This window comes from Astatotilapia calliptera, chromosome 10, assembly GCF_964374335.1.
Source record: "Astatotilapia calliptera chromosome 10, fAstCal68.1, whole genome shotgun sequence".
NCBI classification, from domain to species: Eukaryota; Metazoa; Chordata; class Actinopteri; order Cichliformes; family Cichlidae; genus Astatotilapia; species Astatotilapia calliptera.
In genome coordinates, this window is record NC_137431.1 from 16,465,081 (window position 1) to 16,485,410 (window position 20,330).

Here is a 20,330-nt window from a genome sequence, read left to right on the forward strand (position 1 = left end):
TCCTTTTAAAATTTATAGTTCACAAGGTTGATAATGATCCTCAGAACAGTCCCTTTTAATAATTCATCAGTAATGTGTGTGCACATTAGATTAGGCTCAAAGACAATGCTCAAATGTCTGTCAATCATTTACCTTTCTTGTTAATTAGGGTTAGGGCTGAGCCAATTCAGCTCCACGTTTCCCTGTAAACTGAAAACCTGAATCTAACCAGATTCAGCGTAATAGTCCTTTAGATTAATGTAGCTTAACATGAGAGTAACTTCTGGAAGTCTTCCAGAAAACTTTTGCATTTTTAAGAATTTCTGCAAATAACTTATCCTAATTAAAGAGTCAATGGAAGAAATAATTCTTGCAATGCTTGGGACAGACGTCATTTTGACTGATGACAGTACTTGATCGATACCATGTTTATTTAGTAATTGCAAATGAAAAACCCAATAGTGAAATTGATATTTATACTACAAAATTCAGTAAGTATGCATTATTGTACTTTAGTAATGATTGTGCATAAACTACAAAAAATAGGCTTTATTTATCTATTATTTTAAAGTTTCTAAATTATTTTACATGAACTAATATTAGCTTGTTAGTGCAAAATGTCCATAATCATTTTCTTGTCTCGTTACCTGTTGCTTTCTCTTTAAGCTTTCCATACTGTTAAAACATGTGCAGGATGTGAAGTAGATGACAGGACGGAAGGAAGGCAAAGGAGGCCAAACAAACACCAGCAAGAAGAAAAACAAAATAGTGCCCGCTGTAGCTTAATTTGTTCCTTGTTTGTAACTAGGATCAACTTTCTACAAAGACACTCACTACCCTGCATGACACATTCACACTCATGCATACACCCAGAAAAATCCCCTCCAAAACAAAACACAAATTTAAATAGCAACCTTTAGATCCCACAAGAGAAATCAACCCATGCAAAGACAATAAACATGGAATTTAATGATGAGTAAGCAACTTGAGCCCTCTTGAGTTGAGGCGCTCCAGTTTACTAAAACTGCAATGACCAAGGAGAGACCAGTGTGTCATGATAGTTATTGCTATTGCTGGATAACACCATTTATCCACTGAAGATGACACAACGGATGACAAGGCAAGACCTGATGCAGAATGACAGCACAGGTCACCAACAGAAGAATAAAAAAAGACACAGGCCTACACTTGTTTATGACTGTTCCAGTTGTCTGCTCTATATTTTTTATTTTGCAGGGTGACACATTTTACCAGCACCCCTCTCAGCTATTGCTCTCTCTGTATTTCTATTTATATGCATTACTCTATACTTATTCAGACACAATCTTCAATTACGGCAATTTCGAGCACCCCGAACAGCCAAATGAAACTGGGGAGGATCTGCTGAAAGAGGCATGAAAAATACAGCTGAAAAACTTGGTGACCTAGCAATGTTACAAAGACACACACCACTAAGCCCTGCCACAACCACACACACACACACACATATATATATATATATATATGCAAACACACATTCACAAAGCAGCAGAAAAGCTAATGAACTTGTCAACATCTTTACGGGGGCAAAAATCGTATCTGTTAGGTCAGATTTATAGCAGAGATAACACAAAACTCTTAGCACAATCCCAACCTTGCAGCTGGGATTTGTAGATTTGCAAATCGATTTCAATAAGAAAGGGAAACACTGCATGACACAAATGGAGAAAAGGAGATACAATGACAAAAAAAGAAGAAATTAAAGGATCAAACAAGCAACACAGCACTGAGCATACAGCTTGGCTTGATCTGGAAAAAAATAAACATCCACTCAGAAAATGTACTGAATCATTTTAAAAATCTTGTTTTTTTTTAATATATATATATATATATGTATATACACATATATATGTACTTCAGTACAATTATTCAACTCTCCGATATACTTTATATATACACTACTGGGATATCCTAAATAGAAATAAATCCTAAATTGCAGAGATAAATGACACTATTCTCTGTAGTTTAGAACAATTTAGACAGAAAGAGAGGACTGACTGACAAGATCTATAATTTTGCTACTGGAGGCCTCAGAGCAATTAACATGGGGACACTAGATCAAAAAAAGAAACCAAAAGTACAGATGAGTGTGAGAGGAGGGAAGGACGGAGAACATCAGCTGAAAACTGGAAGTTTACTGGGTCCAGGTCCCTGAAACCAAATTGGACTGCAAGAGGTGGGCTTTGGACCGGCCGGTCGGATGTTGCGTTGGTTGAGACAAAAGGAGGATGTGAATCCGCTGGTGTCTGGATATTCTGATCTAAAAGAGAAGACAGAAAGACAGTCATCACTTACATTGTCTGCTTTTTTTAATTGCCTAAAAAACAATTAATTTCCTTTATTGCAGAGGTGGGACCAAGTCATTGTTTTGCAAGTCTCAAGTAAGTCTCAAGTCTTTATCCTCAAGTCACAAGTCAAGTCTCAAGTAATGTCAGGCAAGTCAGAGTCAAGTCTCAAGTCACTGGTGTAAAAGTCCGAGTAAAGTCACAAGTCTGAAACTTTGAATTTCAAGTCCTTTTGAGTCTTTAAAAAAAAAAAGAAGTTGTTCCATCTCTGTCTGTGATTCTGTGATTCTCTTCTTGCATGTTTTGCATATTGCATTTCGGTTTTGTGTTGACTACTTCATAATTTATGTACCTGAAAAAAAATAACTCCTTGCAGCATTTTTGAGCGTTTTTTTTTCCTTCTTAAAAAAAATCTGGTTAATTTGATTGGCTGTGCTACAGCTCATGCACACATACGTATGGAGTGTGGTTTGAATAAATGAATGAATGAACTGAATTAATGGCGCACACTTTCTACATAATATGCGTGTTAAATTTTAGATTTGGGGTGAAATATCAAGCCTTTTCAAGTAAACCGGTTCAAGTCCAATTCAAGTCCCAGGTCACTGGTGTAAAAGTCCAAGTCAAGTCACAAGTCTTAGAACATTTTTTCAAGTCAAGTCTAAAGTCATAAAAGTAATGACTCGAGTCTGACTCAAGTCCAAGTCATGTGACTGGAGTCCACACCTCTGCTTTATTGTTTATTGCATGCTAAAATAAATTGCATGCAGTTAGTGGCATGCTAAAAGCATACTATTTAGTTAGCATGTAACTAAATATATATGTAAATTTAGTTGGATGCTTTTCTCAAATGTACTCAGAATTCAAGCGTGCCTGCTCTTGTGAACCTCATTTCCAGCAACAACATGCATGTGAACTAGCCGATAATCAGAGTGAAGAATTTAGCAACAAAAAAGCCTGTTAAATGTGTTAATTGGCGACTTATTAAGGTCACATTCTGCTGTTTTAGATTCAATAATCCAACATTTGTGATCCCTAATAACCATATAACTTCATTCACTGGCTGCAATTTCTTGTTACTTATACACTGTAACTGATATCTGAGATCATTTAAAGGGCTCTTGGACACTAAGGTTTAGCTTAAAACAAGACAAAGGTTTTGCTAATTGATTAATTTCTTAACTACGGAAGAAAAAAAACACTGAGGTTTCTGGTCAAACAACGCAAACAATTTGAACACATCACCTTGGATTTGGGAAATTACAATGAGCAGCTAGACTGGGGAAAAAAATTCAGTATTCCAATTAACATGTCATGGCACTAATTTACAATCACACAAAGGACAAAAATAACTTCACCTGATGAGCAGCAGCATTCACGGTCCAATACAGCCTCAGTCCTCTAGAGCGACCATCCCTTTCACAGGGTCCTTCACTCTCATCTGACAAAAGAGAAAAATCACACAATAAATTTTTAATTGTTTGCTTTAGTGTCTAGTAATCACAACATTTCAAGGCAACGAAATATGTGTGTGAAATACGCAGAAGTTGAGCTGCTGCATATGAAAGAACTGCATCTTCCAAGCAGACAGAAGTAGTATAATAAAGTATGTCTGTCTGCTCCACAGCTGTCTGTGTGTGTGTCTGCAAAGGACTACAATCATAGCCTTACTTATAACAAGGTGTTTACATGGTGTTGGCTTCATCAAACTGTGGCATGGCCTTGACCTGGTCTGTACTAAGTGTTAAATAGCAGGGAATAAGCACTTTTAAGACTGAGGTCATGGTTTTCAGCCTGAAAAGATTGGGTTTCCTGTTCTAGATTGGGATTAAGGTGTCATCTTAAGTGGAGGGGTTCAAGTACCTCTTGGGCTTGTTCATGAGTGAGACAGAATGACAGGCAAATATGGTACAGCACCAGTACAACAGCTGAGTGCTGTACAGGTCTGTTGTTTTGATGACGGATGCAAAGCTACATATCTACTGGTTGATCCTGGTCAAAAGAATAATACACAAGCAGCATAAACTAGCTTGCTTTAAGGGGTGTCTGTGATCATCCTATGAGAGGGACTAAGAGAGACTACATGTAGAGGAACTCTACATCGAAAAGAGACAGTCAAGGTCTTTTCCCAATTAGAAGAAAACTGTGCAGCAGACCCAGAACACGCCAGATCGACCATGTCTCATGGCTGCCCTAAGAACGCTTCTGTGTCCCCACAGAAGAATTGCAGGAGGTGATAGGGGAAAACGAACTGTTGGTATGTGGTAGAAAACATTAAAAGATACACTGTATCAAGTTCAATTTAATCTTGCCTGGCTTACCTCATCCAGCTCCCTACGTGTCTGCTCCTCCATGCGACGTATGTCTTCCATGTTCAGTTCAATCCATTTGTCAATCCAGCAGAACAGCTGGCGGTGAAAATTAGTGAACAAACGCTTCTCTTGCTGTGAGACAACAGAAACAATAAAGAGAAAAGTTATGGATTAGTTAAAGGAGCTGGATTTCTTAACGTAAGAGATGTGTAATTTCATCCTGTTTCCAATCTTTTACCCCGTTTATCGCGGAGAGCCTGGCAGCTTACATGTGGAACATGATAGTTAGTCCCAAAAGGTTGATTCTGTTCATCTGGATGTAGAGTTTTCATTGGGAGAAACATTTCATCACTCATTCAAGTGACTTCTTCAGTCTGAGCTGACTCCAGGTTTCCCTGATCTTATAAACAGTACATTTGCATAACGACTGAAACCAGCACCACTGAAGGAACAATGGGCTGTGAGGTCAGTTTCTTGATCATTAATAAGCAAATTGTAATGACCATTGATCAACAACCACTGATCAACCTTCTGACTGAGAACCTTCACAGACAACCACTGATCAAATTCCACTGATCAATGACCATGGATCAATGGCCATAAGTACAATTCACGGAGTACCATTCCTCCCACTAAAAATGCTTCATCAAGGTGAACAGAATCAGTCTTTTGGTATTTATTTACCTGGATGAATGAGCATGCGTCAAGACATGATAGTGAGTGGTGCCTTTTTCCATTACTACCTCAAGCGGTCAGGATTTACTGTATGTGTGCAAAGGATAACACACCGTGGTGCAACAGCCATTAACAGATATTGTCAAGGAAGGAAAAAAAGGATATGTCCCGCAGGATAAACAATGTAAATGACTTTTTTATCAATAAACCCTCCTCAGTAGCAGGCCATCACCTGTAGCTTCCTGGTTGTGTCAAAATGATAATAAGGTAAAAAGCAAATAAAACAAAAAACCTCTCAACAAACCTTTTGAATGAAATTCTCCACTTTATTTTGCAGGCCCCACCACTTGAATTTGACAGTGACCAGCTTGTAGGCACACATGTGTGGGCAGTCTTTCTTGTTAGGCAGTTCCTTCTGCAAGTACATAAACACATTCTTTTTTTACGTTACCAAATGTTCCTCAGGCATAACACATCTGTATGTCTGGACCTTTGCCTCTATTCAACTAATATTTAATCAATAAAGATACACTGAGGGCTATAAATAATGTTTTAGAAATCCAGAGGTCATCACTTCTCCTGATTTTCTCCAACACCTTTTGACAATAATAAAAAGGCTCTAAAACTAAAAGTATTGATTAAAAAATCCACTATAATATATACTAACTGTAAATAAGGGCTGGCTTCTAAAACCATTCAACTAAATAAAACCACTCAGGAAAAACTGATAAAAGACAGGACCCTAATGTCCTTAGAAGCAGCTGTGGCTACATTATATTGCTGCATATGACCAAATTTTGTTCTGCACAGATCAGGCATCACTGGCTAAACATCATAGTTGCTAAGCAACAAGTATCAGTGCAAATATATTTTGTATTTTGCACATCAGTGATTAACATTAAAGTGGTTGAAAAATGTGCCTCTGCCTACTGAGATGTTTACAACAAAAAAGCTGCACCTTCCAGTCTGGTCCTAGAGGTCCTCGTCCTGTCTTCACTGACTTGAACTTGCAAGGATCTTCTTCAGGCTTGTAATCCTGAAGAAAAATGGCAAAAGCCCCCCAACAATAAACAACATGTATAAGGTGACACGTAAGTATGAAAGCTAGATGCTGTGATGGTCTCATTGATTTTAAGGTGATGTTTTCACCTTTGGTTCCACTTGGCTTCTGTCTGCAATATCAATATAGACTACATCCACTTTCTTCCAGGTTTCGGCATCCAAACCGTGTACCTGAAACAGAGACAGAGAGAACAAAACTAGATACTGTGTCTGAAGGCAATAAAATAGCTTTTTAATAACATAACATTTACATTTATGCATGTATAGTAGCACTGTCCCAGTAAATATGAGCACCTACAAAAGGGGGATGCAATTTGGATTTCAAATAAGAATTATGAAGCAGATTTTGATTAGGAAACCACTAAACAACAGAAAACACAACCACAAGGAGAGGAAAATAGACTATAAACCTCACCATCGATAAATTAAACATTTTGTAAAAAAAAACCCAACCACATTTGTGCCATCTGCATTGTTTCCACTCAAAATATGGACATTCAACTTGCTGCATGTAGCACCAAAGGTCATTATTGCCATTAATAATTACATTTTCAAGGTGTCCCATGTCAGGTTTGTGCCATGTCTCAATCTTGATCAAGAAGTTATCTTTCATATACTCATTCTGCAGAGAAAACACAAGTAAAATTGAGTGAAACAGGAAGAGTAAGCAAAGGATCTTAAAATATCACCTAACTCCTGTTCTCATACACACACACACCAGCGCATACAGCTGTGTATCCAGGACTTAAGAGGACATTACATTAACTTACTGTAACCCTAATCACCTTAATCATAATTAAACATTTCTAAACTTAACCTTAACAAAAATGTCCTCATCAAAGTTTTTAATGATTTCTGTAATAGGGAGCCCCCCGCCCCAATAGAAGAACACATCTCCATATTGTGTGAACAGATTTAGGTCCCCATAGCTTGAGTAATACATGAAGCACACACAAAGTAATGGTGTCTGACTACGCCTGCTGCTTCACCACTGAAATAGATCACATGTCTTTCTCAACTTTCAGGTTAACTCGCTCTCTCTCTCTCAGCATCAAGGTTTGAGGTGTCTTTTGTGTCAACGCACACGATTTCCAAAGTAAACACGCATACTTACAGTGATGACTGCAGAGCCCGATGGCAGACAGCGCAGGAGCAGACAGAGAGAAACACAAGAATAGTTGAGTTGAGGAACATTTGAAAACACTACGAAACACTACCAATACGCATTAACAGTATTGGACAATGTACAGATGTCACGAGGAATTGTTAAACACCAGTTGTCAGTGTGTGTGTGTGTAGGTACAGGTTGTGCCTTTGCCTGTTCTGTGTGTTTGTGTGACAGATGGCTGTCTGGCAACTGGCAGGCTGTGTGTGATCTCAGCCTGAAAGGCTCGAGTGATTGCACGGCTCTTCTCTCTGGGCATACAGTAAATTATTCAGCTACTCTTTCAAGGTGACAAAGACCCAGAGACACACAGTTAGCAAGAGTGTGCGCCATTATTTAAATCAGTTATCTTAAACCCCTATTAAACAAAAAAAAAGGTATATTTCTTTCACAAATAAAATCCACTGAGCGAGGCATCCCTGAGCTACAAAAACACGTGATTCTGATAAATGTCACAAATCAAATCTGTATTTTATGTGATGAATATTACCAAAAGCACAGAGATTAAGCATTTTGTGTGCTGGTATAAAGTGTCTCTGCGTGTATGTGTGTCGTACCTGTGCGACAGTATGGGTACGCGTTCCAGGCTTTCTCGTGGATATTGAGAGCTGAAGCTGGAGCCAACATTCTGACGAATGATGGCACTTTACTGCAGGGCAGAGGAGTGAAGAGAAAACAAGCCTAGTTAATTTTAAAGCATTTTTATTTCAGTTATTTAACTTCATTATAAGTTCTCATATTGGAGGTCTTAAGCATCACAGCAAAACCTTCCTTTACCTGACCAAGTCCTTTATATTAAGCTTTAGATTTAGCTTTGCAATATAAACATGAATAGCTATAATACATATGAATGCCCACTATAAAGATCTAAAGCAACAAAAGCACTAAAACCTTGATAGGCAGAAACTACATGTGGTTGCTTCTGGTAGCTTATTTACATGCATCAGTGTGCTATCAGCATATTTAGATCTTTGTAGGTTAACAAACAGTCCAGAACCCCAACCTTACTATCAGGTTTTCCTAAAAGCTTCTTGGAAAGCCTTCAGCTGATCCAAAACACTGCAGTGACAGTGCTAACATGGACTGGAATGAGAGATCAAATTTCTCCTTCTAAACAAACTAAGTTCCGAATGATCATGCCAAATGTTAAAGACCTCATAGTAAAACATTATCCCAGTAAAGCATCCCACTGTCAGAGTGCAGGCTTACTATGGTAGAATAAGAAGCAGAGCCTTCAGCTATCAGGCTTCTCTCCTGTGAAACCAGCTCCCACTTGGGATTCACGAGAAATATTCTCTGGGGTGGGAAGTGCTAAGTGTTGCTATAATTGACTGATTATGTCTCCACTGCCCAAGTGTTTATTTGCCAGTTTGCATGCTATGCTGTGTTACTATTTTATGCACTCTCTTTCCTCTCCAATCGATCCCTAAGTCTGGTTCTGCCAGACAGCTCTTCCTTCTAAAAGGGAATTTTTCCTCTCCACTGTCACCAAGAGTTTGCTCATAGGGTATCATCAGATTATTAGGGCTCTTGATGGTGTCCTTGTTGTTAACTGCTGCTTTATATAATGAAGCTGAAGTAAATATAATTAAGACTTTGAAGTAACGGGATAATAGACGTACAAATATATGAAATAGAAAAATGAATGAATCGAATGCAAGATTCTTCTTCTGCATCGTCTGACACTGCAAACCTGTTGTACAAATACTTACCTCTGCAAATGGTATATTTTGTGTGTGTACTGTCCCTTCTCTCCATCTTTCTCATAGGGTTCATTTTTTAGCACCTCCACTCCTTCTCCTCCACCCGTCTCATTCTTACTGGCCTCAGCCACAGAGTACAGCTGGCCAACCTGGTACTGGAAAAAACAAAAATATATAAAAATAGTTGGATTGATGTAAAAACATGGCTTAAAGGGACAAATAAAAAGCTACTTCCTCTCAAGTCTACCTTAAAAGAACACATGCTGAAGTTACAATGTATTATTACCCAGATGAGAGCGCTTTCGCAGTGAAACACAGGTATATTTTTTCATGTGCATTTCATCTTTTTCTTTGGCTCTTTTCCTTGATTGCTCCATATTCCTCTCCTTCTTCCTGAATTCTCATAATCTCCCATATACTTATGCTTGCTCTCCACATTTTATTTTCATCCTGTCTACTTTTATGTCGCACCCGACTGTTTTTCTCTTTCACGACTTCTCAGTCTCACGCCTCTGTCTTCATCTCACCCCCCTCTCCCTGATCCCAAGTATGCATGTGATTGTTTAAGCACAGGACAATGGCTCTTTCATTTTTTAATCACCTCTAATCCACATATAACCTCTGCACAAAGCTGGACCAGAACGCAGACACGCTTACAACATCGCAACGATGGGACAAGTTGATTTATTATGTATTCTGACCTTTTAACAGGAGACATATAAAAGTTATTCTTTGTATTCAGACGTTGCCAGGTATGACTTCCTGCACTTCTGTGTCATTCACTAAATTCAAATGATGAAAACGCTGATTATGTGTTTACACACAATGCAAGTTTCTCTTGCGGTCAGCAAAACCTGGCAAGCAGGAAACAAAGAGGATTTGACAATCTGCGGTAATCTCAACAAAAACTCATGCTTAGGCTGAAGAAATATGCTGCGCCTGCCACGGCACGTTTGTATACATATACATACATTTATAGGGCACAGAAATAACTAAGCTTGACAGAACATCTCACGATGGAGTCAAGTGGTAATCTAATGCTCCCCTGTCACTCCATGAACCTTAAGTGAGCATGGTAGACAAGATCTCACTTCACTTTCAGGCAGTGAATGTTGGTGTACAGTAAATCAACAGCAAAATTCCTGCCTCTGCCTGGCTCTAAAGCTAGTAAATAGTAAATTTAGTAAATTGACTTTTTAACATTAAAACATTGCACTTTATATTACATTTTTATGTAGTCAACAACTTTTAGTTTTCTCCCTTATCAAATGATTTGTCTGTCTTCGGTACATTTTGTAGCTCAAAGATGAGCCTTCTCTGAAATTTGGTGTTGGTAGTCCAGTGAGAGGCCTTAGGCAAGTCATGACTTAGGTAGTAATTTTAGATACCTCGTATAATTAGAGCAGGAGCTATGAAATGAATGGGGATGGTGAATGGAAGCCAAATGTTTAAAGATAAGTTTGGTTCATCTCGCAGCACTAGTTCTGCTGAGTGTAACAAGACCAGCATGTGGGGGTGGATTCATCTTTAGGTACCCACAGATCACTCTGTTCAGTGCAAAAACATAGTGATGAGTTGTGACTGCCAGATGTTTTAGATTTCAGAAAGTTGGTTTTGTTCATCTGGAAAAAAAGGATTACTCTGCAACAGCAGCCGCAATAAAAAAAAAAGATGAAATGAGCCACAGAGGTTTAATTGACCTTCTTGAAATATGCAAACTATTACATTTTCTAAATAAGCAGTGAGTGTGACCATGATTGCTTCTTAGAGTTTATTCAATGACTAGACACATCTGCTGAGAAAAAACACAAACAAACCAAAAAAAACTGGAAAGCCAAATGGACACTGGAGACGGTTCCCTCTGAACAGGCATGGATACTGTAGCTACCCACGGAAAAAACGGGATGCAGGAACAGCAAAGCCTCCTGGGTAACAGCGTTGGACAATTATAACTCGACCTTGCCTTGTGGGATCAGTCTTTGTCCAGTTACGCCAGAACTTTCTACTTTTCATGCAAATAAAGTACTGATAAGCTTTATCTTAAACGGTGGCCCTTGGCAAGAAGTTAGCAGACAGGAAATTCAATTTCAGCAAAACTCTTCAGGGAGGTTTTACCACCACCAGGCTCTGACAGTCAGTAGTCTCACTGAAAAAAAAAACACTGTTTCACTCAGTGAAATGGCAAATAACTGAAGACTGCTGTTTCAGAGAGTCTGAATTTAGAGAAGGAAACAGACATGCTCGAGGGATGTGATTCAGTTGGTTAACTGTCTTTAGGATTAGGTTTGTCACATTTAACTCAAATATTTCCTTTTCAGTACTTTTTCAGCATCTGCTTGTGACACAGTGTCCACTTCTTGTGCTTTAGAGGAAATCTGCCTGATTATTAAGAGATATAATTGGAGATAATAAGATAATGTCTACAAACAGACACAGTTAAGAGAAGAAACATTTAAATCTGAAAACGCCTTCGGAGGAAATCAGCATTACTTATTTCTCATTCCACTGCTTCGTGGTTTTGATTTTAAACGAAAATATGAAACAGTATGATTTGGTCAAGTCTCCGATTTGAATTCTTGAATTCCTGTGACTGATCTGGCGTTTATGTGGCACACTGCAGCGTCTGAGCACGCACTGGTGCTTCACACCGATGCTTTAAGCTACAGTAAGATTAAGTGATTTAAATGTATTTAAATATTTTGTAATAAATGCGCAGTATTAGTCATAGGTCTCTAGCAAAAGTAGATTAGACTGCTTTAATTTTCCAAAAATATAAAGGCAGAGGAAAAAGGAGGTGGGGGGTAAGCGTGATGTCATGGAAGCAGTTTCAGGTGACTCATTTACAATGCAGGCCTGAATAGACAGGCAGACTGCAATGGAAGTGATGACAAGACACGACAGATGGACACAGACACAGAGTGTAAGGACAGTGAAATACTGTGTGGATTCAATGGTCTATCTAAGATAAGAGATTCTCTTAAGCTGGATTTTCCTATGCAGGCTGGATGTGTGTGGATATATGAAAAATGTGTTAGAACATGTGGGCATCAAAAATGTAAACACACAAAACAATCCAAAGAAGAGGAGCTTTACTGACACAGCTTCTGAGGAAACAGAGCTAAAAAAAAAAAAAAAAAAATCAGATAACATAGGCTGAGCCTTGAGCAAATCTCGCTAACACACAGAGACACTTACACACATTGAAATATACTGAGATAGCACTTACCTCTTCCACGGAAATAGGAAGAATCACTCGACTGGAAAAGAGGGAAGAATACGTGAAATTACTCAAAATGTTACACTAAAACTCCTGAACTCGTGCTTGTAATGTATACTGAACAATGGGCAGACATGCAGCACAGTTCCATTCACACCAAATATGATGAACAAAAAAAGACATGAAAATCCAGATGATTCTGTTTAAACTGTTTAAGATGCTTCTTTTAATGCGCTAAAAACTCAAAATGTTTTTGGTTGTGATGTAACAGTTGAAGCTTAAGTCTCCAACATGCCCCTGACAGACTCAGGGGCATGTTGGAGACTTGGGCTCATTCTTTTAAAAGTGAGTTCTTCCTCCCCACTGTCACCACAGGTTTCCTCATAGGGTTTTCTCATAGGAAATGGACAATTTTGCTATTGTGAAGTCAGATCTTTTGCTGTTTTCATGCTACATTGGAACAATTCAAGTTTCTCAGAATCTCTGTTGAGTTTTTTTTAACTGCCCTTGTAAAGCACACTGAACTTGTCTGAGTACAAATCCCCAGAAAGGTGTTTTCTTGTGCCTTTGGCGGGAAATGAACTTCCTCTGTGAAAATGTCAAGCTGACAACATGAGAAGCCATGTTTAACTATTCAACTTAATATTTATTGGAATACCAATTTTTCTCATATACACACCCTTTTTGCTGTGCCGTGTGAGCAAAGGATAATAGTCTTTATCTGGATGTGCAGTACTGAACTATACAAAGTATGTGACAGCAGCTAAACTTCAATTCATCGTATAACACAAGTTGTTCAGAAGTTATTCTTTAAGATGAAGTAAATGACAAATCTAACAAATCTATCCTTGTGTGGATGGATATGAGACATTTGGAAAAAAATAAAATATTAAAAGTCCCATTTAGTATAAATTTAATGTATTTAAATGTGACCCTCGTATCACTGAACCATTAAAAAAAAGAAGGCATGATCTTTTTGCTGTTGCTTAGTTACAAATAAATCCCCGAATGTTTATATGGGCTATGTGAACGAAAACAGTCAAATTCACTTGAATTCACATAAACAGACATCAGATTTCTCTCATACAAGCAGCATTTGTTGGTTCATCTGCTGTTTTTGTTTTGCCTTTTCCAATAACTGCTGTGTCTAATTTTTTTCTGTTGTATCACTGTGTTTTAAAACAAGCACTGGGGAAATACAGAAGCCCAACACACGGCCACATACACACATCACCAACAAACTTGTCCTGCAAAATCTGCATTTCACTCATATTGATAAAATGACACATTAAAAAATAATGATAAGACATCCAACTAGGAGTGCTGAGATAGCATGTTGCATTATACAAGCTACAATAATATTTGTATACATACAAATATTATACTGAAAAATCTACTATTTTTATTATAGTAATCTATTAATGAGTTCATAGTTTTATGCTAATTTATTAATCAACATGTAACTTTGCACTGTTGTTTTGATTAAATAACCCCATTCTTGGATTTTATATTGATTTTTTTTAAAAAGATCGCGTACAATGAAGAATAATGAATAAAGTCACAATTAGAGAACTCTGGCACATCGATGTGTATGGAGAAATAAAACTTTACAGTCCATCAACGCTAACAGTTACACAGATGCCCACACACATTCAGAATTCAACATCTTAGCAAAAACTCATTCTGCACAAACATGCAAGCACACACACACACACAACATCTGGGCTCTGTTACATTGCACACAATAAAGCAGCAGCTTAAACATGCTGCACCGCCTCCTGCATCCCAGACCACAGAATGCACATGTACAGTATGCAGCTTTGTTGATTGTTCTGCGAGTGTGTGAGGTATGCCCAAATTCACTTAATCCTACATCCCATTCGCCACTGAGTGTAATCTGGCTCTGAGTCCCAGCCAAACACTGACCGGTAGACCAGATGCTGCAAAGAAGGCAGGGACTGGCCCTAATGTCAAATGACAACATTTGAGATTTGAATTTACCAATATAAGTTCTGTTTTTGTTTACAAGGGTTGCAGTTACATTGTTTTGTTTTTTTCTGATGCATTAAAATTATTACTGCTCATCTCTTTTTAAATGGTGAAAGAAATATCTGCGTGCCTAAGGCAAATATTAAAATTTAACTGTCGGTGTAAAAAACAGAAAATGTAGTAGTCATAATGCTTCTTCTACACTCACTGACCATTTTGTTAGATACACCTTTTCAGCTGTTTGTTAATGCAAATATCTCATCACCCAGGCACAGGGCGATTATCGATGCATTTAAGCATGTGGACGCATTTAAGGCGATCTGTTGAAGATCAAATTAAAAGGTAAAGAAGTAAGTTAGAATGTGGCGTTGTTGTTAGTGTCAGAGGGGCTGGTCCGAGTACTTCAGAAAGTACTATATAATGGGAATTTGCCCTACTACCATCTCCTGGGGTTTACAGAGAGTAGTCCAAAAAAAGAGAAAATGCAGTGAGCAGCAGTTCTCTGTGTGTGTGTGTGTGTGTGTGGGGGGGGGGGGGGGGGGTAGTAATGCCAGAGGTCAAAGGAATATGGCCAGACTGCTTTGAGCTGATGGGAAGGCAACACTGACTCAAATAACCATTTGTAACCATGTCTAATACTAAAGGGCTACAGCCGCTCAAATTAAGAAAAATTCACACAGGCTAATCAAAATTGGACAATATAAGCTTGTAAAAATGTTGCCTGGTCTAATGAATCTCAATTTCTGCTGCAACATTTGGATGGGATGGTCAGAATTTGGCGTAAACAAAATAATAGCATGGATCCATCCATCTAATGCTTCAAACGAGTGGTGTAATGTTGTGAGGGATGTTTCATTAGCACATTTGAATACAATCTGAACATTATTCAAACACCACAGCCAACCTGACCATCTGACAAATCTCCAGCAACTCTATGATGCTATTACAGGCTGGACTCACCAGACACCCCATAGTACAATATTGTCATAATACTTCACTTGCAACAAGATATAACTGTGATTTTTAACATTTTGTCATACGCTGAGTATCCCAATAACATATGCCATGATTTGTCACCTTTTTAAATGCAAATTATGTCCTCAAAGTTAAACCTTGTCAACATTAGTTTTATCCAGTAAGATAAGCTTATCTCTCTTCAGTTATGTTTTTCTGCAAAATGAGACTGTCAAGCACATCAACGCTGTCACTAAAACCGACCATAAGATGGAGTCAGTCTGCTACCAGTCAAAGATTGAATGGAGACAAGTTGGCAACTAAATTCAATTTGATTCTGACAATACAGCAATTAGGTGTGATCAATAATAGAAGGTCACATATCTGTTGATATCTATAATTGATACTCTAATGTATCAATTTTCCCTAGATGCTAGCTTGCCCATTTGGACCAAATATCTGAGAAAATTTTCTAGCACCTTGATCTAACAGCAAAAAGGGAGTCCAGCCTGGTACTAGCAATGTGTACCTAACAAAATGGCCGGTGATTGTATATTTCTCTTACTCTCTGCAAGTCTCCTTGGTCTAATGGTCTTGACAGGAAGATCAGGTGTCACTTTGTTGCTTTAGAAAACAAACACCCATCCTGCATTGCTCGTCTTTTCTTCTTTTCCTCTTTATCTATTTTCCCTCCGTCTTCCTCTTTTTCCTGCTTCTATTCCTTTGATCAAATCAGGTTTTTATTAAAAAAAAAAAATCAGGTTTTTAAAATCTAAAGCAGGTGCTACATGCATGTACACCTGCCAAAGTGCTTAAGCTGAAGAAAAGTGGATCATGAGTGATGTAGGTCAGTGGTTCAGGTGAGGAGCACTACAGAAACTGGACATGGATCTGTTCTTTTTCTCCTGACCCTCATGATGGTATCTTGGCGTGCGTAACTCTGTGTGTGGATGTGCGTGTACAAGCATCTTTGAGTGTTGACAGTGCGTAAATACATTTAGAATTTAATCGTGACTGATTTAATTAATTTCCAGGCTGGCTGTTGAGGCCCAGAGTCTCCCTAATCACTTCAGATCTTTAGGATGCCATCACTCTGATCCTGTGCTTTTTGTGCTGGGCCATTTATTGATTAAATGTAGAGGATGTGATGGCAAATCAAGACAATAACCAGTGACAGAGAGACTCTGATCAGAATTTTTTTTTCTTTTAGATATTTCTGCCACACAGTTCAGGTTTGACCTTGCCACAAAATTGCAACAAACATGCTTATAATAAAAAATGTGAAAAAAGCCCAAATGTATTTGGATTATTTTTTTTTTATTTAAAAGGCGATGCATATCATTGAAACTACTAAAACACAGAACACCTAAAGGAAGCACACATCGTTCTTTTTTGTGTCTTTTTTTTAAACAGGTGAACATCAGCTTCCTGGAACAAAAAACCTAATATACACACTGCACACTGACACCAGCAAAGAAATAAAGGAACAACATTCTGTCTGTGTGACAATGATGATTAAAACGTGCAGGATTTTCTCCATTTGAAGGACAATATCAGCCCAGTTCATCTGCCATTCATCGGCCTTGCCCTTATTTTAACCACCAGCTAAGAGTGAGCAGGCCTCAGTCAGTTACACAGAGGCCCGCAAAAACGCATTCAAACAATTTGTCAATTTAATTTTTTTCCCCATTTCAAGCCACAAAACCACACTGTGTGCCATTGCATCCTTTCGGCCCAGCAGCCAAATCCTCTAACATCTAACTGGTGCATTAAAACCTCGCCATTTGCCCTTTTCTCCCCCAAGCTTTGCGCCCACCTCCTCTACCTGCCCACTCCCACCGCTCCTGCTCCTTAATCAACCATCCACCCTGGGTCATTCTCCATCTCACTGTCTCCATTCCTCTAGATGCAAATGCTGGAATGCTTCATCGGTCGTTTCACCTTCACCGCGCATCAATAACATGGCCACAGCGGCTAACAGGGATGGACGCTGGCACGACGCGGCTTACGCCAGCCATTTGTCCCTCAGCTCCTCTCGAGCATCCGTCATTTTAGCACTACAGCGGAGGGAATTACTCTGTTCGCCACCACAGTGAAAGCCTCCCGATTTCAGCTGATGGCTTGTGATGCAGGATGTGAAGGGCACAGCCACGCCGGCTGCTGATGCAACTACAGCTGCCGCTAAATTTCCCTCTCAGTTTATTCCGCGAATACTTCAGGGTGGCGAGAGTGTTGCATGCATGAAAAATGATCACGGACACCGAGCAGGTGCGGGGTTTCGACATCACCCTGGCCGCGCTATTGCAATTTCCCGGTCGGGCGACTGGCCACAATGTCAGCGGTGCGAAAGGAGACGGGGGAGACAGGCAAACGCGCACACGTTACCTTTTCGAACACTCTCTCACTTGCACACACACCTACTTACTATTCCTTTATAAGCATTTTTTGTGTGCAGTATATCCCGGGATAACAGCCCAATACAGGTCCAGAAAGCAGGTCGATTCTTCCCTCTGTTAGTCGCTTCTTTTTCCGCTTGCTTCTCTTCCACCTCCCGCTCCCTATGTCATTCTACCTCCACAGTCGCTTATTTTCTTCAAATTCACTTCCTGATCGGGGCCGCGGAGCGGCGTTGCTGTTACGCGCAGAGCACCGAGGCCTGTGCAGAGAACACAACACACAGAAAGCGATGGTTCGTCATGGGAGTGGTCTGCGGTGGTGCCACAGAGCCACAACTCCACAGAACACATCTCACAGACACCAACATATTATAGGGTAGTGTTTGAAACAAAAAAAACACAAAAGTAAGTCAACCCTCAGGAAACCAGCTGCACGGTCATTTAAGCGGTCTAAAAGCCATAAAACGTCGCTCATTAAACGTTTAGAGACTTTTTCAACAAATATTATTAACAAACATCACTCGGGACCCGTGCCAAGTTTATTCACACAAACCAGTAAAGCATCGCTGACCTCTGAGTAGGGTTTTGACTGGTGTCCCCAGAAGACAACATGCCCCACCCCTCACACCTGTCTTTATTCGGCTCTCCTCCCTGTCCTGTAAGTGCGCACTGCACAAACAGCGGAAATTCACCAGGTGCGAGTCGTTACGTATGTATGAGTAAAATAATATTCGACTTTATTGGGTGGAAATGTGTTTTGTGCTAGCAACCAAGGCAGCAGACCCCAAAGCAGTTAAAAAAAAACCCTCATGTTGGCATTCGGGCAAAATGAGGTTCCCTGAACCGTTTTTCTAAAGGGTGTGCAACACTCTGCGTCATCGCTGTCACGATGACGTAGAAGCGTAGTTATTCACCATCATCAGAGTATGACACGGAGATCACCGCTGGCACAGACGCACGGTGCGTCAGCTCTAAACCCTTTCCAACAGAGTCCTTGCATCTGATGTGATTATCCTCTTCCACACCCACTCGATGACAACTCACATGAATTACAGGCTGATCTGTAATTCACTCAAGGACCCCGGAGGCGTTCGGACCACACGTTTCAAGCAAGGCATTACAGATCCCTAATCCATGCAGTCCCTCATCCCGAAGACCGGGATGTGATTGCGAATGTGTGAGTCTAAAATTATGTAACGATGGAGTCTGTATTTATGGCGCATCTGTAACAGTCTGCCCGCATCCACTCATTCCTGTGTCATCTTGGGATTGCCTTTACCTCCTGTAATATCTATCTATCTATCTATCTATCTATCTATCTATCTATCTATCTATCTATCTATCTATCTATCTATCTATCTATCTATCTATCTATCTATCTATCTATCTATCTATCTATCTATCCATCTATCTATCTATCTATCTATCTATCTATCTATCTATCTATCTATCTATCTGTCTGTCTGTCTGTCCACCGCCTTTTTTACACCGAGTTCCCAGATATGAGTGACGTGCAGGTGAGAGGAGCTGAGGTGTCAAGTGACAACCATCTGCTAGAGTGTAGTATCAGGTGGCAGTGCTGCCAGGCCTGGTTAAGGGAAACATTTAGTGAGAGTATGCTAGGAACATCTGGTGAGAAAACTGCTCAGAACTCCTCTGTTTGGAAATGTTTGGCCACTTTTCTGCACAAAGGCTTATTTAAAACATTAAATTATGGTAAATGGCCTGTATTTATATATTTATCACTTTTACTAGTCCCTAAGGACCCCAAAGCACTTTACACATCCAGTCATCCACACACTGGTGATGGCAAGCTACATTGTAGCCACAGCCACCCTGGGGCACACTGACAGAGGTGAGGCTGCCAGACACTGGCGCCACCAGGCCCTCTGACCACCACCAGTAGGCAACAGGTGAAGTGTCTTGCCCAAGGACACAACGACTGAGACGGTCCAAGCCGGGTTCGAACCGGCAACCTTCCGATTACAAGGCAAACTCCCAACTCTTGAGCCACGATCACCCACAAATTATGTCACCTGCTTTGTGAAACTGTATCTATGTTTTGATTTGGTTTAAATATTTAAGATAGTCTATTTACTTTTAAATCTTAGGCTGTATATCCAAATTTAATACAACATAACTGTAATTAAGGGTTTACAAGAACTATGAGCCAAAATCTACCCAGCCTTCTTCCTCTGGTGCTGGCTCCAGTGCAGGAATATGCTCCTAATGCTGACCCCTGCTGTGGTTGCAGAACAATCAAAAGCCAATCTCCAACCAGTCTCAATAAATATTTTTTGGAATAGCAATTGATTGCAAGGCTGTACGTTTGATGAAAGGTGCTGATGAAAGTACTTCATCGGATGACTTTCATCTTGCATTTAAAGATTCCTCAAACCAATCAACCAAACAAATTGCCTCAGAAAAAAATCTCAAAATTGACCACAGTGGTCATTTAATTTCTCATCCAGTGGATGGAACAGATTTCAAGGTAGAAAGGAACACTTTTGCAACTTGATGAGAATTACATGCAGACACTGAGTGCAGTCTGATA

The 20,330-nt window shown here is 39.5% G+C and overlaps 1 protein-coding gene across 1 annotated transcript; it reads right to left on the reverse strand.

Moving 5' to 3' along the window:
- Nucleotides 1-1,820: 1,820 nt before the first annotated feature.
- pitpnab (phosphatidylinositol transfer protein, alpha b) lies at nucleotides 1,821-18,042 on the reverse strand. The gene is made up of 12 exons (XM_026182439.2): nucleotides 17,806-18,042; nucleotides 12,447-12,477; nucleotides 9,230-9,375; nucleotides 8,075-8,166; nucleotides 7,467-7,474; nucleotides 6,900-6,974; nucleotides 6,440-6,523; nucleotides 6,249-6,326; nucleotides 5,595-5,705; nucleotides 4,625-4,747; nucleotides 3,662-3,744; nucleotides 1,821-2,278 (listed from the first exon to the last, which is right to left on the reverse strand). The coding sequence occupies exons 1-11, from the start codon at nucleotides 17,820-17,822 to the stop codon at nucleotides 3,697-3,699; spliced, it is 813 nt and encodes a 270-aa protein (XP_026038224.1). The 5' UTR covers nucleotides 17,823-18,042; the 3' UTR covers nucleotides 1,821-2,278; nucleotides 3,662-3,696.
- Between the last annotated feature and the right edge of the window lie 2,288 nt (nucleotides 18,043-20,330).